The 25305-nt window shown below is 40.1% G+C and overlaps 2 protein-coding genes across 2 annotated transcripts in view; one reads left to right on the top strand and one right to left on the bottom strand.

Annotated features, from left to right (window-relative positions):
* The window catches only part of zgc:158403 (tetratricopeptide repeat protein 39A), a 33833-nt gene extending 23993 nt beyond the window's left edge, over positions 1 to 9840 (top strand). The window contains exons 13-18 of the mRNA XM_017720254.2: positions 894 to 985; positions 1802 to 1922; positions 2741 to 2852; positions 3831 to 3945; positions 5421 to 5537; positions 7842 to 9840. Coding sequence (XP_017575743.2) covers positions 894 to 985; positions 1802 to 1922; positions 2741 to 2852; positions 3831 to 3945; positions 5421 to 5537; positions 7842 to 7953 — 669 coding nt within the window. The 3' untranslated portion in view covers positions 7954 to 9840. The remainder of the gene's footprint in view (positions 1 to 893; positions 986 to 1801; positions 1923 to 2740; positions 2853 to 3830; positions 3946 to 5420; positions 5538 to 7841) is intronic.
* A 235-nt stretch (positions 9841 to 10075) lies between these two features.
* gadd45gip1 (growth arrest and DNA-damage-inducible, gamma interacting protein 1) lies at positions 10076 to 13145 on the bottom strand. Its single transcript, XM_017720257.2, has 2 exons — positions 12715 to 13145; positions 10076 to 10548 (listed from the first exon to the last, which is right to left on the bottom strand). The coding sequence occupies exons 1-2, from the start codon at positions 13101 to 13103 to the stop codon at positions 10251 to 10253; spliced, it is 687 nt and encodes a 228-aa protein (XP_017575746.2). The 5' UTR covers positions 13104 to 13145; the 3' UTR covers positions 10076 to 10250.
* Between the last annotated feature and the right edge of the window lie 12160 nt (positions 13146 to 25305).

Raw genomic sequence — 25305 nt, 5'->3', positions numbered from 1 at the left:
TTATATAAGCATTGAAACACAGTGAAAATACTCAACATTAAATATTGTAAAAGTTTAACAAAAATTATTAAGCATATCTGCTGATTTTGACATGAGGGGTGAGGGGAAATTTATTACTGTTAGTGTTTTTTTTTTTTGTTTTTTTTTTTTATGTAATAAAGTTCTGACTGATGTCTTTTTTTATGTGAACATACAGTGGTACTAGAAAATTTGTGATACCTTTAGATTTTTTCAGAGTTTTGATTAATCTGACCTATAATGCATTCAGTGACCACATAAATTAGTTATGTAATTTTTATACATTTATTGAATAAAGTGATCCAGTATTTAATGTCTTTGTTGGCAAAACTACTGTATCTTATGATACAGTCAAGAATTCATAGTACCATCAAATTGTTGCAAATAATCCTGGTCTGATGGCAGCAAAACAACCTCAAACCATGATACTACCACCACCATGTTTCACAGTTTATATGAGGTTCTTAAATGGAATACAGTGTTCGGTTTTTGCTACACATGTTTCTCATTTAAACAGAATTTTTATTGCTTAAACAGCTTTTTTTTCTGAGATCAGAAATCTCCTTAATGTGCTGAACATGCAGTCACAAATGTATGGTGAAAATTGATCGTGAAGTCTCTGATGTTTTATAAAATAGGGCAGGGTCATCCTTAGCAAATACAAATGTTGGATCATTTTGTTTTAGATAAGAATTTAATCATATTAACGGTCAGAGTTATGTCAATTAATTTTGTGAATTCTAAAGGGTCCAGACACTTTCTAGCATCTAGCAGCTGTCTTCTTTAGAGCATGTTTACATGGATATGCATTGAGCCCAATTCATTCAAATGAACATCTAAAGAAGGTACCTTGCATTTGTTTCTCTCTGTATCAGGTTATGTATGTGTACATGAAGGCTGCTTATCTCAGTATGCTGCCTGAGGGGGAGGCGAGGCCGTTTGGAGAGGACGAGGTGGAGCTCTTCAGGTAAACACTCTTTCACCCCCTACTGTCAGACACCATAAAGACTTGCCATGTCAATGACTTTCTCCCACCCTTTCTGACATTTTGTATAGAGTGTTTTCATACACAAAATGTATTTGCCATCAGACTTTCAGTTTTGTGTAATGGTTTATTTCCTCTCTCTCACTCTCTCCCTCCCTGCCTGACTCACTCCTGGACTTCCTCTCCTCTCCCTCCCTCTTTTCCTCTCTCTCTCTCTCTCTCTCTCTCTCTCTCTCTCTCTCTCTCTCTCTCTCTCTCTCTCACTCACTCACTCACTCACTCACTCACTCACTCACTCACTCACTCACTCACTCACTCACTCACTCACTCACACTCTCTCTCTCTCTCTCTCTCTCTCTCACTCACTCTCACTCTCACTCTCACTCTCACTCTCACTCTCACTCTCACTCTCACTCTCACTCTCACTCTCACTCTCACTCTCTCTCTCTCTCTCACTCTCTCCCTCCCTGACTCACTCCTGGACTTCCTCTCCTCTCCCTCCCTCTTTTCCTCTCTCTCTCTCACTCTCACTCTCACTCTCACTCTCACTCTCACTCTCACTCTCACTCTCTCCCTCCCTGACTCACTCCTGGACTTCCTCTCCTCTCCCTCCCTCTTTTCCTTCCTCTCTCTCTCTCTCTCTCTCTCTCTCTCTCTCTCTCTCTCTCTCTCTCTCTCTCTCTCTCTCTCTCTCTCTCTCTCTCTCTCTCTCTCTCTCTCTCTCTCTCTCTCTCTCTCTCTCTCTCTCTCTCTCTCTCTCTCTCTCTCTCTCTCTCTCTCTCTCTCTCTCTCTCTCAGACAGGTGCCAACCTTCAAACAGAAAATAGCAGGGAAGTCTCCGCCCACAGAGAAGTTTGCCATCCGCAAAGCTCGACGGTACAGAGCCAGCAACCCTGTGAGGCTCCCTGTACCTGTGCTTGTAAGGCAGCAAAACGCATCAACACTCTTAAAATGCTGAGCCCTTATACAGTCGTAGACAAAAGTTTAAACATCCCTGGTTATTTTTGAAGTGAAAATAGGTTAGCACACACAACACACCTAATATTTTTACATTATAATATATAGGAAAAAATGAAAAGTAAAATATGTGCCATAACATTCATCTATTATTTTCTAATATGTTGAATTCAGCAATTGTAAATACTGCATTAAAGTGTGCATTAAAATGTGCAGAAGTGTGTTCTTTTAGTTTCACTTTGACCAGGGGTATCAGTATAGAAAAAACACTGAATTGAAGTTTAAACCTGTATCCCCCCGGGTCTCTTCTGAAATTCTCTTATTTGCCATTCTTCGTGGAAACAAATGATCAAAACTGTAATGTTGGGGGTTTATTTTGTTAGAGGGCTGTTGTGCCTGACATTGGAAATTAAGAAATTTGAGGCACTTTCTTTCACAAATAACAAAAATCTAATTTAGTCTTTATCATTTTTTGTTTTTAATCATTTTTCTTTTTTTTTTTTTTTGGTTAGCTGATGCCTATATATGAAGTTATGGATTACTACCATCACATTAGAATAATTTTATACATAGATCTCCAACAAAAGTGGTTTTATGTTATTGGACAGTCATTTAAAACTACTAAACGGTTTAAATGATGTAAATACTGGAAAATTACATTACCACTTACACAGGCACAAACACTCCAGTTGTTCTGATCAAACCTCAAAATCAAATATTAACAGGATTTTTTTTTTTTTGCTGAGTAAATGCTATAACAGATTGTGCTGCACGTTTCAGGAGATGATGTATATGTGGAACGGGTTCTCCATGATCAGCAAGCGGCCAGAACTGACGGAAGGCATTCTGGAAACACTGCTGGAGGCGGAGCGCACCCTGCAGGCTGCTCCAGGTAATGACCCCATAAACCACCCTTTTAAGTAGGTGTTCTGACAAATTACTCAGGCAGATGGCTGAGTAACTGAATAACATAAGGTTTCCTATATCCAGATTAAGCCTAAGCCTAGACTCTGAAAAGCATTTCCAATGTTGATTGTCCAAGAAACCAGCCTGTTTTTTTTTTTTGGTTTTTTTTGTTTTCTGCCAAGAAAATAATGGAACAGATAATGAAAAAAGTAGCCATAAGTTTGCATCCTAATTTTTATTGGAGCTACAGAGTTAATGTAGCTAACAAGTGGCGAAAGCTTATACCCCACCAATCCAATTAGCATCATGAAAACTCCACGCCCGAAAAAAGAAATCAGCAGATCTATGAAGAGTGTTATGAATGTGCAAGTGTAATTTAAACAGATTACTAGCAGCCATCATTATCTGCACTAGCTTTTGGTAACATTTCATTTTGATAGTCCACTGTAGATGCTTTCTAGGCGCTTAACTTTTCTGTGACTCAAACCAATAGAGATTGAGATCGAGATCAATATCAAAGCTAGCATGACTTAATTTTGCTTGTTGTTCTTCTTTTACTGATCTGTGCTGCATGTTTATAATGTGAGTCACGTACGGGCATTCATGCTGTCTTTGAATGCCGCTTCTTCACCTGTACTAAAATGTTGAAGCATAATTATTCATGACTCTAAATGGCTAGTTGTCTCTTACTTCTGATGTCGCGCTTTATTTGATTCATGTCCTTTAAATTCGGGCAGCGTTTAAAATGCCTGTCTCTTTAACAGGCTATGTCCTTTTTTGAAATTCGACTGTAAAAAATCAGCCATAAAAATGACCATCATTTATTATTATTATTATTATTATTATTATTAGACTACATGAATGCGGCTACGTAACATGACAAATGAAAAGATTCAGTGTTTTTAATGGATCTGCCAAATAGGAGACAGACATGTAAAATAAATATGCTGTGTGTGTCCTGAAGATAATGAGTACACACTGGATGACAGCTGCTTGATTCTGCTGCTGAAGGGTTTGTGTCTGAAGAACCAGGGCCGTATGCAGGCTGCTGAGGAGTGCTTCAACAAAGTTTACAGCAGGCAAGTGCTACTTACTGTCTTACAGTTATACACAGGGACATTTACATGGCTATGAAAGTGAAGCTTGTGACAGGGTAGTTCAGTCATTTTTATTACTCACACATGCAAAAAGTTGATTAAAAAAACATCAGAATAGCTCACAGTCAATTCCCAGTGCACATAAAGTATCTTGAACTGTTACATAACAGAGTGGCCAGTTTCTCAGATGTGGATTAACCCTAAACCCACACTAAAAAGCCAGTGCTCCTAGAGCAGTTTAGTACAAGACTAGGTGTAATCCATGTCCAGGAAACCAGCCCATTATGCACTTGTGATAAGGTAAGTCACCCTTACCTATCACCAGCCTTCTAAAGGCTCAGTGCAGAGACAGTTTTAACAAAGACATTCAAATATAGACTGGGCACTTACCTGTATCCTTTGGGAGTGGCAGCGCGCAGGTCAATCACCCAGCTTTTATATCCTTCAGTGGACTGGGGGAAATCGCTGGTGCAGGGGGATCCAGCTTATCTGAGGAGAAAGAAAACGATTAACATGTCTCTTCAGTATATAAATAACAAATAATATTTATCTGTGATGGTAAGAAACAAAGTATGTTTTAAACAAACCGGTTGTTTATGTATGTAATGTGTGTATGTTTCTTGTGTTTTTCAATCCACCCTGGATTATGAGGATGCCCAGGTGGTTTAGTCCATATTAGTTTTGGGGTATTAAAAGGGGGGGGGTTATTTTGGAAGGGAGGAAGGCTGAACAGAGATATAGACGACTATGTCGTGTTGACCGAACGGCAGCAAGCTCGAAGGACTGTTATGGATTGAGGTCGAGAGAACCTCAAGGTCTAAATGGTGGTAGCTACCTTGCCACTTTAAAATTTGTCCATCTCCAAGCTAAAGTGAGATTGTCTGTTTGTTTATATATATATTAATTCCCAAGTTATACAGTACGTACCAATAAAAACGAAATAAAAAGGGGTTGAACTCTTTTTTACCTCTTTTTCAGGTGAAAAAGCTATTTTACAAGGTACCTCCAGACTACCCGGTCCACAGCACTGTAAACTAGTTTTTGTTGCCATCCATGTAAAAAAAAAAACAAAAACACTGCATTAATTTGTACTGTGTAGGTTTTTAAAACGCCTGAAAATGTTAGCTGCTCTTCACTTTCTGTGAACGGTCATTCTGTTGATGACCCTTAGAAATATTGCACATGATTGCGTTCAGGACTTTACAAGACTGCCAGATGTGTTACTTTACCCAAACTTTTTTATGTTTCCTATTAAGTTACTGTTGTGGAGATAAGAGCTTTTCTAATGGACACCATAATTTGCAGCCTCTGGGTAAAATCTTCCCATACGAGAGATTGTAGTGTATGTAGATGGTTAGATATGGTGGCATTTAAAAGGGTGTGATTTCTCATTTAGGTCATTTATGTGATCTGCGTTGTTTTTTTTGTGTATGGGTCTTTGTGTTTGCATGGATCAGTGAGAAGAAGCTGAAGTTTGACCATTACCTGGTTCCTAACTCTCTGCTGGAGCTTGGCCTGCTCTATGTTGACACAGGGAGGAGGGAGCAAGCCATCAAACTACTGCAAAAAGCCAAGTGAGTAGAGTACAGCCTGGAGCTTAAGCCTACAATTCAGTACATTGGCCTTTTTCATTGTGTGTTCTCTACTGCTGTGGCACTTCATTACAGTCCTGAAAGGTTATAGTTAGTGGTGTGAAAAGCAGCTGAAGGTGGTGATTCAGCTGTATCCATTTTTGAAGTCTAGAATTGATTATAGCTTATTATAATAATATTTAATAAATCATGCACTCATTTTTTGGCCAAAATAAAGGTCTCTTTGCAAACAAACATCCAAAGACAATAAGCTTGTTTACGGTCTTTAGTTCCACTGTAGTGTCATTAGTTTGTGTATGTTAGATAAACCAAATTATCATAATCAGTTTGAACTGTTGTGAATTCAGATTTACACCCATAGTTATAGTGATCCTTTGAGGCTGTATGTCCCTAATAGAGCGCCTTAGGTGGCACATGGCCATTTGCTCCCAGATAGCAATCAATATGTTAGATCTTAAGGGGACAGTTAATGGGACACTTCCTTCTCTAAGAAATGGATGATCACAAACCCACCTGAGAACATAAAACAAACTTTTACTGAGGTGAATTTTTCCCCGAAGCTGTTATTTGCAAAATGCTAATGTATTTTGAAGAAATCAAAGCAACCTTTTAGGCAAATGGGAACAGTCAAGTCTGTTCCAGTACTGTCAGAAAAACACTGTCACAAGGGTGGCAACCTCAACGGTATGTCTTCACTACTTTTAGGTTGCATTGACTCTATATATCTTATCTTGACTCCATTTACTTTTTAAATTAAAAGGTACAAATACACCCCTGTCTTCTGGCAAGGTAAATTTAGTGTATCTCTAAAACTGGACCTTAAGGACCATTTTGTACCTTTTGAGGGCACATTTACCTTATGGTGCCTATAATGTACCTTGGGACTAAATTGAACTGAACTGAATATGAAATATCATCATCGTTAACCGCTTAGTCCAGATAGGGTCGCGGTAGCAGTTGGGAGAGCAGAGAATCCCAGACGACCTTGTCTCCCGCAACTTCCTCCAGCTCATTCCCATTCCCTGGGACCCCAAGCTGCTCCCAGGCCAACTTGGAGATGTAATCCCTCCAGCGGGTCCTAGGATGACCCGGGGTCTTGTCCCAGTAGGCCGTGCCTGGTACACCCCCACCAGGAGGCATCCAGGGGGCATCCAGATCAGTGCCACACCACCTCAGCTGGCTCCTTTCAATGCAGAGGAGTAGCGGCTCTACTCTGAGCTCCTCCCGGATGACCAAGCTCCTCACCCTATCAAGTAGAGTGTAGCCCGGCACCCTGCAAAGAAAGCTCATTTCTGCCGCTTGTATTCGTGATCTCATTCTTTCGGTCATTACCCACAGCTCATGACCATAGGTGAGGGTCGGGATGTAGACCGACCAGTAAACAGAGAGCTTTGCCTTATGGCTCAGCTCCCTCTTCACCACTACAGTCCAGTAGAGTGACCGCATTACTGCTGCCGCGTGTCCCAGCCTGCGGCCAATCTCACCATCCCTCTTCCCATCACTCGTGAACAAGACCCCGAGATACTTAAACTCCTTCACCTGGGGCAGGTCCTTTTCCCCTTACCTGGAGTGGGCATGCCATCCTTTTCCAGGCCAAGACCATGGACTCAGACTTGGAGGTGCTGATCCGCATACCAACCACTTATGAAATTGTGTACGCATAATCACCAAGTAAATGGAGTAAAGGCCCCTTAACCCAGACATATGTAAAATGATTAAAAGTCCAATAACAAATATAATAATATAATAAAACTGTGTAGGAAAAGTAGCTATTGCACATTAATTGATGGTTAACAATTTTGTGTACATTCTATCATAACAACACTGTTTGTAGAGAACATAGACAAGGGGGAGCATTGAGGACAGGGGCTTTAAAGAGGCCTGTGCCCAGGAGCCTCCTGAGACCATGATGGACAGTATCCTTTTTTTGACAGTCTAGGTCAGGAAAATAATATATATTTGAAGAAGTAAAATAATCAACCCTGGCCAAGGAGATCTACTTTCCTGCAAAGTCTAATTCCAACTGCAATCAGCCACACCTGCTCCAGTTAATACATTTCTTCAGAAGTTGTTGATTGGCTAAATCATGAGGTGCAGGACAGCTTGTTGGATCTTGTTAGATGCACTAAACTCTGCAGGAAATGAGAACATAAAGGGTTAAAATCGACTTAAGGTTAGTTAGTGTTGCAGGGAGGCTTTATGTCCCTTATAGTCAGCCTTACCTGGCATGTGGTTGTTCCTCAAAGATGATTTTTTTGATTATGGACTTTTTTGTTCTCCTCTCAGGAATAACTACAAGGAGTACTCAATGGAGTCCCGCACTCAGTTCAGAATCCACGCAGCCTTGTCCAAACTGAAGGCTGACACAAGTGACCAGGAGGAAATAACAGTCCTGTAACAGCCCAGCTGAAGTACCTCATTTAGGACTGACCCTTTCGGTGAACTAGCAAACCAAAGTGATTCGTCCTCCACCATGTTTCATCCCTCAGTGTTGCCCTGCAAGGCTATTTATAAACGCTCCTTACTCAACTTAGCCTTGGGGACATCACCAGGGACACCATACTTGAAGCCTACTTACACGTGATCAGTACATTTTAGGGTAATTGCAAAAGATTAGAGACAAGTAATAGAAGAGCCACCTGTGAGTTGGACCTTTAAAAAAAAAAAAACATTCAATAGAGTATTAAAGGCAGAGCATCTGCATGATGCTACAGTCAGTATGTTTAGAAAGGAGTTATTTTATGAACTTTTCAAAGTGCAGGTTTTTTTTTGTTTTTGTTTTTTATGTAGATGAATTCTACTCTTACTAGTCATTTTTCACATTTTTTTTTTTCTCCACAGCACATTCATGGGTGTTTGTTAACGTGAACGGGACAATTTTATTGTGACTAATATATATTGTGACTAATAAGCCAAATATAAAGCAATTAAAGGTAGATCTTAATTTGACAGCAAGTTTCTTCTAAATTCGGCATATTGAGATTATAAAGACACAGACTTTAACTTTTCCCCCCAGATGTCTTTTGCAAAACTGCAACCATATGTCCATATGACATAACTGCAAATATGTCCAAAGGATTGTAGGCACCTGCTCATCCAGCATTTCTTCTGAAATCAAACGTATTCATGGTGTCCCCCCCCCACCCCCCACCCCCCTTTTGATGCAATAACAGCCTCTACTCTTCTGGGAAGGCTTTACACTAAATTTCAGAATACTGCTGTGAGGATTTGCATTAGTGAGGTCAGATACTGATGTCAAATGATTAGTTCTGGATCTCAAACGCCACTCCAACTCCAAAGGTAGAGCTTCATTGCTCCAAAGAACATGGCTCCGCAGTCCACTGCTGTGGAAGCTTTATAACCCTCCCTGGTTGACTTGGCACTAGGCATGGTGACATCAGGCTCACATGCATAATATATTTCTATGAATATTGTAACGTGTGAGTGCACAATTGAACGCTTGTCAGCAATGTGTGACACCCTGAGTGAATTCAGCTACTTTTAGGTGCAGACACTTCAGGACATATCATTTGTTTCTAAGAAATCAAAAGAAGCCTTTAAACAAGTGGCCTGTTCTTGAATAACGGCTACATTTCCCCACTAGGAACTCAAAAAACATTCCAAGAAGGACTAAAGCTTGTGTAAACAGCATGGTGGCCCTCTTCTTCACTAGTTAGTTCACAGTGATGTTTCTATTTATGTCATTGTAAAATGCATATAAGACCACAGGTTAATTTATGTGATCTAGAGCTAATAAGGTACTGTAATTTTAATGAAGTTCTGTGTGAAAACCACTGGTTCTTGTTCTTGTATAAAATCTGAAGGTTATGTCTTATCACTGAATGTACTGGAAAACTGACTTTATGGATCCACTTTTACAAAATAGCATATTGTAAAGAGAATAATGATGAGTATCTGAATGTATCAAGTTATGGGATTATTTAACTGTCACTGCTTCTGCTTAATGCAGTGTCAACAATATGCTCAGTCATGTACACAATAATGTGAACACAGAGGTTTTTGCTTTTGCCCATTTGTTGCTGTCGCAGTGTGATAAAGCAGAAACTGAGGCAGCTGATGAGCAGTAGTTTATTTGTTAAGGATGGTAACTAATGGGGTGCACTTGTTCATGGGCTATAATATTCCTATAAATTCCAAAAATAGGGCAACGCTGACTGTGTTTATTGTTCTGTACCTGACGGGGAGTGACGTACATGATCATACTACCATAATTGAAACAGTTGAAATATTACTGGAAATTACCTGAATAAAACTGAAAGATGGATATTCTCTTAATATGGCATTGATAAAATAAATCCTAACACAATGTGGGAAAATCAGCAGCGATGAATGCAGTTATACAATGAACTGAACTGCACTGACTTTTTCCTCTCCCTCGTACTTCCAGTTGCTGTGTCGAATGGACTTCTTGAACACATATGGGGCTTCAATTACTGACATTTGACCATTTTTGGTTTAAAATTCAAAAAAAGCATCTAGTAGGTAAAGTAACACATTTATGGCCTGACAAATTGAAGTTTATTATAGAAATCAGTGTAACTTTCTGGTTTTAATAGTTCAATTTAATGAAAGGGAAAGAAGCAGTGGGTCTTTTCAAAAGGTCTGAAGAACTGGACATTATTTTAATGTTGCTATGTACAAAAAAAGTCAGAGTACTCCATTCAATCAACGTCTCTAAGCGGATTCTGTTGCTGCGGGCGCTGAAGGAGCCAGCCCCTGTTCCTCTTCTTTCTTTCTCCGTTTCAGAAGCTTCCTCTTCTTCCTCTCCTCCTTCTCAATCTCAGCGACCATCTCTAGGAACTTGGGGCTGCGGGGGTCCAGCGCGTAACCAAAACGCTCCCGAGCCTCGGCGAGCAGCCGCTCCTTTTTGGCCTTTTCCTCCCTTTTCTTTCTCCTCGCGTCCTGCTTCTCCTTCCTCCAGTCCGCAATCATCTTGGGCATTTTGGCCATGCTGGCGGCTATCAGCTTCTCTCTGTGGAGAGAGGAAAAAAAGATATATAGATTTTAAAATATATACTTCTTAAACAGATTGGGTTTATAAGGTCACCACAGTCAGGAGCATTAAATTAACTTTCTGAAAGGCGTTTTAGGAGAGCTAATACCATCTCTGATGGTGCTGGTCACCACCCTACTAGGGTACTCTGAACTGACCCTTCTCTAAACTCCTCTCCTAAATACCAACGATCCAGGTGTAGCTTGGCAACTGTACCTATGCCTGGGCACAAGCATCAGTCTTTCAGGACTTTCAGAGGCTGATGTGAATGAGACCAAAGGGCAGCTGGAAGAGGGCTAGAGATTGATTTATTAACTACAGTCCTGAACCCGTGAATCCATCCACATCCTTAGTCATCTAGTCGCTTCCTTGCTTTTTCACATGTTGTACCATCAGCATTTTATCCAAATTGCACAGAACATTTTGACACCTGTTCTTTAATGTTCAGTACTTTTTCCTTTGAACCACTGCACTACCATTTTTGTGGCTTCTTACCATCAACCCCTATTAATATAATCATCATCTTTAACCCCTTAATCCAGATAGTCTCGCAGTTGGAGGGCAGAGAATCCCAGGTGGCCCTATTAGAGGGCTAACAGAGGGGGAGAGTGCAGCTAAGATGAAATGTGCTTAATGAAGTGGGCAGTTGGTGTGTTCTTTCATAGAACATTTTTACGTGTTGAAATTTAATTTCTGGTATCAAAAAGTGTGAATTTAAAGCTAAGACGGCTTTCTAGATTCTTATTGTTGCCGAAATAAATTACAAAGCTAGTTATAATCTCCCCCTTCAACTCCTACAGCTACAGGGAAGCGACTGAACCACGACTCATCACAGACTCTGATCCGCATCCCCACAAAATAACCGCTAACTAATCCCCACAAAATAACATCACTAACAAACAGCATAAACTACAGCGGCTTAAAACCCAATTACTTACCACGTAAAGGCTCAATCTCAAATTCTCCCTATATAGTGAACAGCGTAGGTCATGAAACTATGGCTTCTACATAGTGCAGTGCACCAAGTGATGGTCAAAGTCACGACGTGAATCTAACTGGCTTTATATTGCTTCATGTAACACAAGGTAACACGGTTACTGTTAACACTGTTAACGGTGAGCGGAAAGTAGCAGGTGATGAAACCCAGACCCGGTCAGGTCATGTAACCCAGACCCGGTCAGGTCATGTAAACCACACCCGGACAGGTCATGAAACCCAGACCATGTAACCCAGACTCGGGCAGGTCATGTAACCCAGACCCGGTCCGGTCATGTAACCCACACCCGGTCCGGTCATGTAACCCACACCCGGGCAGGTCATGAAACCCAGACCATGTAACCCAGACCCGGTCAGGTCACGTAACCCACACCCAGTCAGGTCATGAAACCCAGACCATGTAACCCAGACTCGGTCAGGTCATGTAACCCAGACCCGGTCAGGTCACGTAACCCACACCCAGTCAGGTCATGAAACCCAGACCATGTAACCCAGATCTGGTCAGGTCATGTAACCCAGACCTGGGCAGGTGATGAAACCCAGGTCATGAAACCCACACCCGGTCAGGTCATGTAACCCAGACCCGGGCAGGTCATGAAACCCAGACCATGTAACCCAGACCCGGTCAGGTCATGTAACCCACACCCGGTCAGGTCATGTAACCCACACCCGGCCAGGTCATGAAACCCACACCCGGGCAGGTCATGAAACCCAGACCATGTAACCCAGACCCAGTCAGGTCATGTAACCCAGACTCGGTCAGGTCATGTAACCCAGACCCGGTCAGGTCATGAAACCCAGACCCGGTCAGGTCATGAAACCCAGACCCGGTCAGGTCATGAAACCCAGACCATGTAACCCAGACCCGGTCAGGTCATGAAACCCAGACCCGGTCAGGTCATGAAACCCAGACCCGGTCAGGTCATGAAACCCAGGTCATGTAACCCAGACCCAGTCAGGTCATGTAACCCTGACCCAGTCAGGTCATGTAACCCTGACCCGGTCAGGTCATGTAACCCAGACCCAGTCAGGTCATGTAACCCAGACCCGATCAGGTCATGAAACCCAGACCATGAAACCCAGACCCAGTCGGGTGATGTACGGACAGATAACGAGACCAGTGGTCCGGTCACTTGGCGCTAACGTTACCTCGCAAGCCGTTTAGCCGCGATCTCCTTCTCTTTCGCTGCGACTTTCTCCAGCGTCTCTTCGAGCGCAGGGTGCCACTGTTTCTCCTCGGCGATGATCTGCTCCAGCTGAGCGGGGGAGGGCCACAGCAGAGCCGGGCTGACCCCTGACGCGCTGCCGTGCCGAGCGAACACTTTCCGGTCATAGCGCTCCGTCTTCTGCCACTCGGGGGTCTTCTCACTGCTCTTATCCGGAATGTAGGGGTCTTTTAGGTTCAGCCTGAGGGGTCGGGGGTTGTAGCCAGCTATCTGCTGTAAGACACCGGCCTCCGAAAGAGCGGGCAGAAAAGACTTTAGTGCAGAAATTCCAAGCAGCGAAGCCGCCCTCCTGCTCAGCAAGGAGGCCGCCATGCTTCCCTCCGTCCTTCAGAGTGTGCGGAGAGCGAAGCTGCACTGCAGCAGACCGCCGCCTGTCCGTAGGAAGCTGTTACTGCAGCAAGCCTTAAAGGGGAACGCCACCGTTATATCAAAATTTCTGCATAATTCTCTCTTTAAGACGTGAAGTCATTCTACGGAGTCCCCCTGGAGACATCCTGTATAAATAAAAATAATGCGTGGCCACGCCTTATTAACGCGTGGGAACGAGATCCTAATGCATGGCCACGACTTAGTAAGGCGTGGGAATGAGATGATAAAGTCGTGGCCACGGCTTAGTAAGGCGCAGGAACGAGATTGTGGCTTACTAAGTCGTGGGCACGCATTAGGAACTCGTTTCCATGCTTTATGAAGTTGTGGCCACAACTTGATCATCTCATTCCCACACCTTACTAAGTCGTGGCCACACATCATTTTTATTTATACAGGGTGTCACCAGCGGGGCTCTGTATTCATTCAAAGTGGTTTGATAAAAAACAAGAAGTTATTCTAGAAACTTGTTCTTAGAATTGTTCTGGTGCCAAACACCTGAATTTACTATGTGAAATGGTTACTATCCTGAGACTTTAGGTAGTTTTGAGATGATGTTTTCTGTTTTTTAGTCGAGGTATATACATGACAAGATAAGGCAAAAAGTAAAAGTAAAAAATAAACATCTTTTTCTGATTTTTCTGATTTTCTTCTGGATCTCTGATCCAGTGCTTTATCAGCATTACTGGATAATAATTACTGGCGAATTAATGGCTGTATTTGTGTCGCAGACATCGTGACCCCTGCTTCTGTAAATAAATCTGAGTCTGTAAGTTTCTCTGCAATGAGCCATTTCACATTGAACTTCTATGAATGACTCTAGTTACACCTCAACGAATTGAATTACGTGGGAAAAGGTGGAATTCCTCTTTAATACTGAAATGCAATTCCAGGTTTGCTGTTGAAGGGCCCATATGATGGAAAATATTTCTTCTCACTTAAAAAAAAAAAATACATAAAAATACAATAAAAACGTAGATATGAATGTAGAATATGATCCTTTTCAAAATGCTGCAATTACAGAATTCCTTATAGCCTTTAAAAGTCAATGCCAGCTCACTGTAACTGTTAAAGGCCTGCAGAATCATTAATACTGTTTATACGTCTGGAATGAAGGCTACTTTGTAAGTGTTAAGGCTCTGTTAAAGAAGCCTCGCATATAACTGCCCCTTTATCATCCTAGCCCTAGCTTTTCTGTTCCATATGGAAGTTATTTTTCAATTATTCGCATTGGCACAATGCTGACCACATTGACCACATTAAAGGGAAAGCAGTACCGAAAAGGCATAAAAGAAATTTAAAAACATGAACCACTATGAAACAGTAATAACAAAGACCAGACAAAATGTTGAGTATGAAACACTGCAGGTCACCACCGAGCAGCGGCCAGGCACATTCGCGAAATTCGAGAAATGAGGCTTGAGTAGCTAACACTTTCTCCCAAAACCTCTGGGTTTATAACCAAGGCCAGACTTTGCCAGTAAAAATCTAAGAATTTGGCTTTTTGTCTCCAGTAAATATGGTAAATTCTTCACTATAACATTCATTATAACATGCCTAATATGTGTCCTTGTTGGTGATGAAATTAATTAAGTCAAGTGTGAATGGAGTCTATGGTGAGCCTATAGAAATTCCCCTGGCTTTGTTGCCATAGTTGCCTTTCACACATAGAAGAATAAGTGGCCTACTTTCCTTATTCCTCTCATTAATGTAAACATGTTGTTTTCTATGGGCAGATGAGCTGTACCGTGAGCACCGGAGCAGATAGAGGAGCAGGAGGAGGGGGTCCTCTTTAACACCTACTTTGAATTTTTGGAATGCTTCATGGGGGAATTAACCACCAAACACACTCGGAGAGGAAAAAAAGACCCTTTGTTTTAACCCCTCCATCCATTCCTCCCTCTTTAAGCGCTGCCCCCCCCCCCCCACCCCCCTCCTTCCGCCTCTCTTCTTTTTATTTTTGATCTCTTTTCAAGGAGGAAGAGATAGGAACAAATGTGCAGCTTTTTGGAGTGCGGCTCTCGGAGAGACAGATGTCAGAGCTTTTGTGTCATGTGGAGAGAGGAGAGACCCTCGCTCGTCATTAAAGATGTAACGTTCCCATGGCGGGTTGGTTGGGGGGGAGGTGAGGGTGGGCATGACACAGGGCTTAATCTTGGCACCAGCACTCCCGTGCCAAACCGAGGAGCTTTAAAGACAGTTTCTACATCAGTCACTGGTAAACGAGACTGGAGTTAGCAGTGGATCAGGTATACAGAGCCTGCTGATTGAGCAGACCGTGTAGTTTAACCCCTTAACATTATTCAGGTACTAATATTAAGACTTGGCATTTAGTACCTCAGCATTCATTGGTCACTGCTGTGCAACTAATATGTAAGTTATCAGCATTAAGATTAGTACCTTATATTAATATTAATATCTTCTTAATATACCGTGCATATACTGTACATTATTAACTTATTAATACCACATACTAAATGATACTATATATAATTTATTGGACATAGTTTATTAATCATATATAAGAAATTACCCAAGCAATAATTTATACTAGGAATAATTCCTGGTACTTACTGCACAATCTGTTAGGTTACTATACATATATTACACTGTTCATTAATGACATATTAATAAATCATGCAAAATAAACAATAGCTATAATTTGTTACACATTAATAACTTAATAATAATGCATAATAAACTACACAATGAATAGTTCCTGGTAGTTACTGAATAACTAATCTCAGGATTAATAAATTAAACTGTTAAAAAAGTATTAACAACTAACCTATAATAGGTCATGCTATATGTTACAATACATTAATACCTTATTAATAACATTATATTATACCATCCACAACATAATATGCATTAACAACTTCATAACCTAGAATAAATTATAATACACATGATTTACTAGAAAACAAATTGACAGTTACTGGATATATATTAATGACATATGGTGACAAGTCCATACGCACTAACTGCCAAGATCTGCTTATGCACAGTTCTGCAAATAACACTTTAATAACTTCATAATGTATAATAAACAATACTGTACATAATGAGTACCAAGTAGGTTTTTGGTAGTTACTGAATATTAGTTTTGGGATTAATAAGTTACTGTATATAATTGTATTTAATTAATAATAAGGTGCTATAGACATGCTATAGAGAGAGAGGATGTACAGAATCATTCACATTTTCATGTGCTTAAAAAAAGGCGACTGTAAAAAAGCTGATTAGCAGAGAAGGTAAGGGGTAAAACTGGTTTAAAGGTAGTCTTGGACTGCATTGCAGTGCCAATGATTTTCACATGAAAATCCTATTTAGTCTAGGTTTAGGGCTAATCTGAGTCTGCAAACAAGTTAGAACTGACATAATGCCACACTATTGCCTCATTTAATGCAGCATAATGTAACAATATTTACAATGATGAACAATTTAGGGAAGAACAAGAGGAAAAGGGTCGTTCTGTGAAAATGAGATGATGTCGTAATGGCCGGCATCCAATCAGCTATTTGTCACTATGTGGATTATGCATTTACAACACGTTGTTATGCACAGCCTCTCTATAATTAGTCTACAGCCATCAGTCTTCATGAATGATGTTGTTTAGAGTTCAGTGCTCTAGAAGTTCTACGATGTTGTGACTTATTGTGATTTACCATTGTAACAGTAAGCCCTTCCCTAAGCAGTGATGATAATTAGGCTGTGGCATCACTTGTGAGGCAGGCAGGATGAAGTCTGGTGTTTTGCTCTGGCAGGTGGGAGATAAGAGCAGCATAGTGGTGCTTGTGAAGGCCCGGGGTCAGATGGCCTGTAGAGAGGAGAGGTGGGATTATATGAACTGTGGATTGACTCGCTCTGTGTCAGAACCCCATTGAGTATACCCACCGAGCCCATCCATATGGCCTTATGATTAAAAATTTACATGCCTCCACATTTCCACCAACTCATGACAAATTCATGGAAAAGTTGCAATATGGATGGTCCTCGCTGCGCCCCAACCCTACCCACCCCACACACACTCACACTGACTTGAGCCCTGCGTTTAGGAACAAAGAGGACTCTTGCAGTCATGTAGTGTACAGTTTATCATTTCACCTATTTCTTGCCTCATCTGAGAAAAAGAAAAGAGATGTGGTCCTGACTTGTGGTCTATACCAGGACTGTCAAACTGGGGACCTTCCGGGTCAAAGTGCTGTGGATATCAACGTTTGCCCTCGTCTAACACTCTGAATGAAGGCCTCATTAGCTGATGAGCTGAATCAGGTGTGTTTAGTGAGGCAATGTACTGAAGTCTGCAGCGTTTTGGCCTGCAAGGACTCAGGCCTGACACACATGGCCTGTACGTTTGGTTCATATTGTTACTGTTGACAACAAAACCTCACACCGCAAAAATGGTAACTTTACTGGAGGGGAAAAACATTCTTAACTCTTAACTTCTATTCAGCATTTCTATTAGTCCATGAAGTCCAGCTGGGATTCTCAAATTCATTAAAAAAGAAAACAGCAATGTACACAGACATTTTCAAAGGCTAAGTCATCTACAGTCATTTCTTCATCTATTGTCATCAATCGATTTGATGTTCTGTGCCTTCTGTATGTTGAGTACAGTAATGTAAACTTTCAAAAAGTGGCTTTTACTGTATTTGTCGTTCACATATGTGTGAGAGCGAATTCTGCAAAATAAGCTGAGGGTGGGAGACACCATTAAATAAATCGTTTGACCCAAAAAATTGAATCTACCCAAATTCCCAGATTTCAATGGAACTGTAGATCAGCCAAGACATGTTTGGTGTCTGAATTTAGCTTCTTACATTTTGCACCGGAGCTACGTAGTTAATGCATCACTGTTAAAAAAGTAGTTTCACTGTAAAATGTAATGGCCAATACATGTTTTTTGGGGGCATTTTTAAATGCATGTAAATCAACCATACACACACTGTATTTTAACACTGTGGTTGTTAATTTACAGAAATAGATAGAAAATTCACACCAAAACAAATGATCATCTTCATTTCACAGACATTTGTGTTTATTTTAATGCTTCTAATAGCGTTATTGTTATTATTATGGTAAAATACTGTGTTACAGAGTAACTTGTTGAAGTAGTTTAACTGTTCGTTGACAGTAAAATTACATATTTCTAAGAAATCAAATGAATGATTGAGAAAACATACTTCTACTGTTACTAAACAGGTTTTTACTGCTTTTTTAACATTTTTTAACACATTGCTAACAAACATTGGAAGCTTCTCAAACTGTCCCAAACCTGTTGTGGGGTTTTAAAAACAAAAGTCAAACAAACTTTCTTATATGGCTGTATGGACACTGTATGACACACTGTTATCAATGAAAATGGAAAAAAGCACAGAAAAACTTCAGGCTTCTGTTGTTTTTAGCTACGCAACATACTTTTGTCCACCTTTATCCTTGTAGCTTCAGTGCAAAACAAAACAAACAGTGGAAAAATTGGGCAAATCTTTTTTTTCCCAAACTAATCCTTTAAGCACGGCTTTTTTAAGAGATAAAACCCTTTGTCTTTGTGCGGTGGTTGCAAAATCATAATGTAGCTAATGCTGAGGTGCTAAATGTAGCAGTTTAAAGCAGCTGTGTGGTCATTTTAACAGGCCACGTAAGCAGTTTTTCCCCAACCCTCCCAAGGTGTTACAAAAAAAGAGACTGCAAATACTTAAATGTTGTTCATAAACAAAGGAAAGAAAAGAGTTTGAGTTAGAACCATTAAAAGGACTTGGCTGTGAAAAGCCTGTTCAGTGGGAAGTCAGATAAATGAGTCCAATGAATGAAAGCTAATAATAGACCTCTCCTTCAACAATGGGCCATAAAAAAGCAACAAAACTTTAAATAACCCATTATAATTGCAGCATTAGCCACAACATTTCTGTGAATTTGCACATTAACTGGGCAGCTCTGCTGTTCTTTAGCAGCCACTAATGGTGGTCTAGTTTCAGAAGTAGCTGCAGAATCAAGTCCATCTCACGGGGGTTGGATAAACAGAACAAGAGTGGTTTGGGAGACAGTATGTTTACATGGTCACCATGGTCAGCTTCATGTGTGAAGGGCCTTCAATAACTGGAGTGCTGTAAGTATTAGGGACTTTAAACACTGATGGCTGGAAATAACCAAAGTCATTAAGCTGCACCTCAAACATGACAGCAAAAAGGCGTATTTGCTTCGATGACATAGTTTCAGAAAAAGGGAAAATCGGTTACATGACGCAGCATCCTTGAAAACGTTTTGAAGCGTCAATTATCTCCGTTAAACCTCACATTTTAGCAAGAGTGTCAAACATGTTTTTGTCATAGTCGTCAAATAGAAACACCCCAGGCTGATCAGAATAGTTTGAGTACTATTTCTAATATATAGATATATAATAGTGCTGTTTATACCGTCATGTGCAGAAGTTTGAATAGTTCCAGTCAAATTACAGGCCTCGTTGATTTTTTTCTAAGAGGGATTAGGTTAAGAATCTTCTACGACTTAAATATGACAATTTTCTGTAAATTGTAGTGCATAATTTTAGTGCTGAATTCAATACACTGGAAAAACACATTATATGTACCATAATTTTGCACAAGCCACATTGTCTGTTATATTTTTGTGCAGTGTGCTCTTTGTAGAGGATTTACTTAGAAAATCAACACAACATGTGGTTTGACCAGGGGTGGCCAGACATTTGCATACGACTTTATATATATATATATATATATATATATATATATACAAATTTAATAACTCATTTCATAATTAAACAAAGTTTGATCTGTTTTATTTAACAGAAAATACTGGAAATATGCATTTATGTTCCATGTGTTTATTTAGCCATACAGAGAATGAGCTTCGACTTTTTGGCCATTGGCCAACTTGGTTGCATTGAAATCAGAATTGTTCATAAAAATCCATGATTGTTCCTAAGTATGTGTTGTTATGAACATAAATATAATTTAAAAAGCCACAAAAGGCCATGCATCATGATGATTTTAAGAGACATTGTTAGGCATGAAGCAAATCAGCAAATCGTTGTTGTCGGAACAAAACCTTGTATCTCCAAAACTGTAACTTTACAGGAGAAGGGAAAAACTTACTTTACTTTTAATGTAAGTCCATGGAACCAGACTTTTTTCCAAGCAATTTTGGGCCATTTCTTTTGGTCCATTCATCATGAAATTTACATGCAACACAAAGGGAAATATGCATTTTCAAATTATGACAAAAACTGAAAAATGACAAAAATGGAGATACCAGGTTTTCTTCCGACAGCAGTGACACGCAATATGGTATTTACAAAACATGCCATATATTTACTGTACTTTACCACAGAGTGGTATTGTTTAGAAGTAGATTATTTTAATAGCTGTTACTGTTGTTTTGTCAGTAAAATGTGGTGTGTCGGAATAACTAGTTGATCTAGTGAAAGTGCTGGTTTACAGTAAAGGGTGATATTTCTAAGAAATTAAAAACACACCAAACATATTTTAGCATGGATTTTGTACCACAGTTAAGAGACATTGTTACACACAAAGGAACAAATACAACATGAAAAATATACCCATGTTCAACAAATAATTCCATTGATTATTAATAATAATAGCAATAAACAATTCTTCATGAAATCATGTAGCTTGTTAACATTAGGGTATGGTGGCTTTTTTAATCCAGAATTCAAAGGGTGTGGACCAAAATGAATAATTTGAGGCACCTCTGTATCAATCCAGACATTACATCACTGGTCTTCTACATCCTGGTCCTTTGGTCAGATTAGGAAGTCACTATAGAGATACAGCTCTTCTGGATGACTGTGTTTATACGATCACCCCTCCACACACACACACACACACACACACACACACACACACACACACGCACGCACACACACACACACGCACACACACACACACACGCACACACATACACACACCCCTCACTTCTAATGTTCGACTTGGAACGAGCCCAATCAAGAACCGCAGGCAAAAATGATGTTCAGGAGGGGGGATATGTGTGTGGGGGGGGGGCGTTCAGCAGGGAGTGGTGAAGTGGTTTATAGTAATGGATGTACCACATGGTGCTGCAGTTAGTGATGTGTTTCTGTCACTGCGGGAGACAGAAGAGAGAGAGAGAGAGACGGAAAGATGGAGAGAGTTTAGGTGGGACAGGAAGGGCCCTGGAGAAGGCTTTTATTTCTGCTTGCTTTGCAGCTAAAACAGCATTAAATGTGGGGCTGGGACAGAGGGTCCCATACTCGCCATTTAATTTACTGCTCCCTGCGGGACCACTGATATGATTTAACCTGATTACCCACACACGCTCTCATGCACTCAGGATTCCGGACTCCTGTATACTTCGACTCCTCTTAACTTCCATCCTTTATTCGCATCAGGATAATCAGCACCAATACAAAATGCTAATCACGTATTATTTAGGCAAAGCGGAATTTATCTGCTGTGATATGACACAAAGTAGGAATACTGATGCAGAGGGAAAAAAGGAATGCACCTGCATATAAGACAATCCACTTGTTTAAGGAAGAGAAATTCAAAGGAAAAATAACTAAAAGAACAAACATTTCCAAAACTGGAATTCAAAGGGTATCGAGAATTGTAATAAATAAATAAATAAAGTGAGACTCACGTCTGTACAAGACCTGGTAGACCACCAAAACTGTCACCATGAGATAAGCAGCAAGAGCCTGACCACCCCAGAGTCCAGACATCACTGAATGTGTTTAAGATTTCCTGGATATGCAGAAGCAGAAAAAGCAACTGTGCCATACGTCCTGGGGATGGACGCATGCCACAGCAACCAACTTCTAAGACCAAGCGTTGGAGGTTTGGAAACAACATCCCTGTAGATTTCTTTAAAAACTGACGGCAGGCCTCCTGGAAAGAATGAAATAAATAAAGGCGAAAGCAGATACAGTAAGCAGTGAGATATTTGATATTATATCTACCTGTTGAGGCTTTTACGTCATTTTCTTTTAATTAGGTTTTCCGTCTTTTTCCTGACAGAAAGAAGAGAATAGCTTGTACTTAACGGCTACTTTGACTAGATAAGAAGTGAAGGGTGGGTTTTTGCACAGTACTGTATAGCTATGAAATAGCCCATAATAATTTACGCTGTTATGAGCAAAATAAGTCCAGATGCAGTGTTACAGGCTGTCAGCAGAGATTCCCTCATTAAAACTATATGGTGGGGCAGCCGTACGGTTGACTCTACTGTATCATGAGTTTGATCCCTGAGAATGCCACAGCCATCTGTGGCCCGGAGTCTAAGAGAACTGGCCCCGTTTTCTGTGGGTGGGTAGGATGGCCTTCCCTCTGCCTTCACCACAGAATGAGCAGTTAGGGTTCTCCTCCAAGCATACTGACCTGAAAAGATGTGGTTACTGCCTTCGCGTGAGCTGACTCAAAGGTTGTATCACATTATATCACATGTTATTATAGCACAAACAAAATGATGTGTGAGTACAGAAAACCACAGAGGACATTCAGAGCTATTGATTATATATTAATCATTCCGATGAGCTGAAAACACATTTTGGACTATTCATTATTTTATTAAAACAAATGATTTTATTGTAACAAATGATTATGTATTCGATTTTATTACCATCCAAACAATTATAACACTTTATCCAATGTTTCAGTAGTGACTGTTTCAGAGGTGATAGTTTTAGCTTGCTCAAAAACACTAGCCAGTGCTTGACTACTGAACACATAAAATCATAATGTTTTTCATCAAAACACAAAAAGGTTTACTGACTTGTAGAAAGTATGTGTTTTGGTAGGTACACGCCACATTATTTCTATATATATATTGCCTAGGATAGGCTCCAGCACCCCCCATGATGCAGAAGGAGAAGCGGCTTAGAAGATGTGTGTGTGTGTGTGTGTGTGTGTGTGTCTATATATATATATATATATATATATATATATATATATATATATATATATATATAAATGATACAATTAGTACACTTACTGAGATGTTCACTGTTATGCTGGCTTAACGGTTCCTGACTCAGTCTTTAAAAGTACAAACTCTTGCATGCAGGACCTTGAATTAAATGTTCAAGCTTTATAAAATGTGCAACTGTTACACCTTTACAATGTGGCCCGTAATATATTCAGACAGAAAATTGGTTTCTTTAAGAGCTGTGAGCGTTTAGTTGCAGACAGCCCACAGTAAGGACATCCTAAGTAGCCTTCCACACAAATCAAGACGTTTTTACTGCCCATAGTAAAGATGCCACACTTAATAAAGGACATGTTTTTAGGGCTGAATATAAAAGCACTCATGTAGCAGTCAGCTTAACTATTAGAATGAATGTTCAGAGTCTTTGGCCTGTGATGCTTCTGCAGAACAGGGTCCAGAGCCTCGGTGCAGTGTTTGGGTACATAGGAAGACTTTGGAAATGAGAAAGAAAGGGTGAAAATGCCTTGTTTTTGCGTTCCTCGTGTATCAGCGCAAAGAAAGAAAAAGCATATTGTTGATTGTTGCTGTTGCTCTGAAATGGTAATCTTTTAATAAAGCACCTGTAAAATAAAAAAATACATGTAAAGAGGAATTCCGGCCTGGAACTAGTATTTAATAGAAATTCACAATTTTGTATTAATTGTGCAACAACCAGATAAAGGAAAGGAAAAAAAAAACAAAATTCAAACAGCCTACTTTCCTTAATCCACCCCAAAGCAGCTGTTTCTCAAAAGTCCCTCCGACCTTCAAGATACATCATCAGAAGGGGATCTACAAGATCTCACTCTAGAGACCTGTGTACCTGTAGGAGGCAAGTTGGCACGCTTTCAGGAGATGTAGTGATAGGGACATTTTTCTATTTAAACTGTCCCTTTAGTCAAACATCTGTTAATATAACTTAATTCTTTTTCAAAGCAGCCATACAGTGCAATTTTCGTCTGTTTTGATTCTTCAATAAGGTTTAAAGGATTTGTGTGATTGAACTGTATAGTTCACAAAATCCAGTGTTTACACAGCTGGGTTTTTATCTTTGTAGGTGAGCAAGAAAGTTAATGCTATAAACGTTTTTATTGTACTTAAGTGCTATTTTTTATTGCAGCAGTTGTATATGATTTTTTAATCTCAAGAAATCTGCCGTTGTGCTGTTCATTTTATGTCAACACAATCGTCTTTGTGGAGAGGTATGACTTGTTTTCATACAGCAGGGGGTCCCACCCTTCCCCACTCACGCCTACATAGATCCAACAGTCTCCTAGTTAATCTGCTAGCAGAGTACAAGAGGAACTGCAGAAAGAAGTTTGAAATTTAGAAAGGTTTGAATTTCAGTGATTCTAATAATCAATGCTTTTCAAGCTCTTTTCAAATTTGGTATGAGGTTTGCGGCTCCATCGCAGGAATGTCCAGATCGGACCATGTAAAAGTAACTGAGGGCCAAAGTATTGTTCACATTATAAAAAAAAATTCTGTTTTTAAAATATATCAAATACAACCATGTAGAGCACTTAATTGATCTGATCCTGATGGTAATGTATTCAGAATTTGGCAGTGACCCCATAAAGGTGTGTAAATCTGCCATCAGAGGATTTATGGCGCATGCATGTCTACAGTGATCAGTAAAACACACTCACTTGTTCAAAAACATCATTTCTGAAATTTCTAAGAAATTTTGATTTTGTTAGATTATGTTCTTCACCCAGCAAATAAAGCCAGTACCAGCATTCAGAAATCACTTTAATAAATGAGAAGAGCAGATTAACCCACTTAAATGATTAAGTTATTACGTTATTGTTTGGTCTTCAGTGGTTAATATTCACTGAACCGCTGAATTTGCTCTCTGAAGAAGTTGGTACAGTGAGACTCGGGTAGCTGCTTTAGTTTCTCTCCTGAATATTTACTGTACTGGTTATGCTTTGATTCATCGTTGAGTGATATAAAATGTATTACAGTTGTTTGAAATATGCGGCGCATACGTTTGCTGTGGTTCTGTTTGCTGTGGAAAGTATTCAAAGGTCCATCTTGCCCAAATCATGCTAAGTTTGAGCTTTATAGCTGTAGTCTTGACTTCATATTGTTTAGTTAATGAAGCTGCAGGTCCAGTCAGAGAAGAAAGGCTTTTAAACTTTAGCTAACTTTGTGACCCCTGCGCAGC

This window comes from Pygocentrus nattereri, chromosome 14 (assembly GCF_015220715.1).
Source record: "Pygocentrus nattereri isolate fPygNat1 chromosome 14, fPygNat1.pri, whole genome shotgun sequence".
NCBI lineage: Eukaryota > Metazoa > Chordata > Actinopteri > Characiformes > Serrasalmidae > Pygocentrus > Pygocentrus nattereri.
Note: the sequence above shows the minus strand (reverse complement) of the source record. Positions and strands in the feature narration are given on the sequence as shown.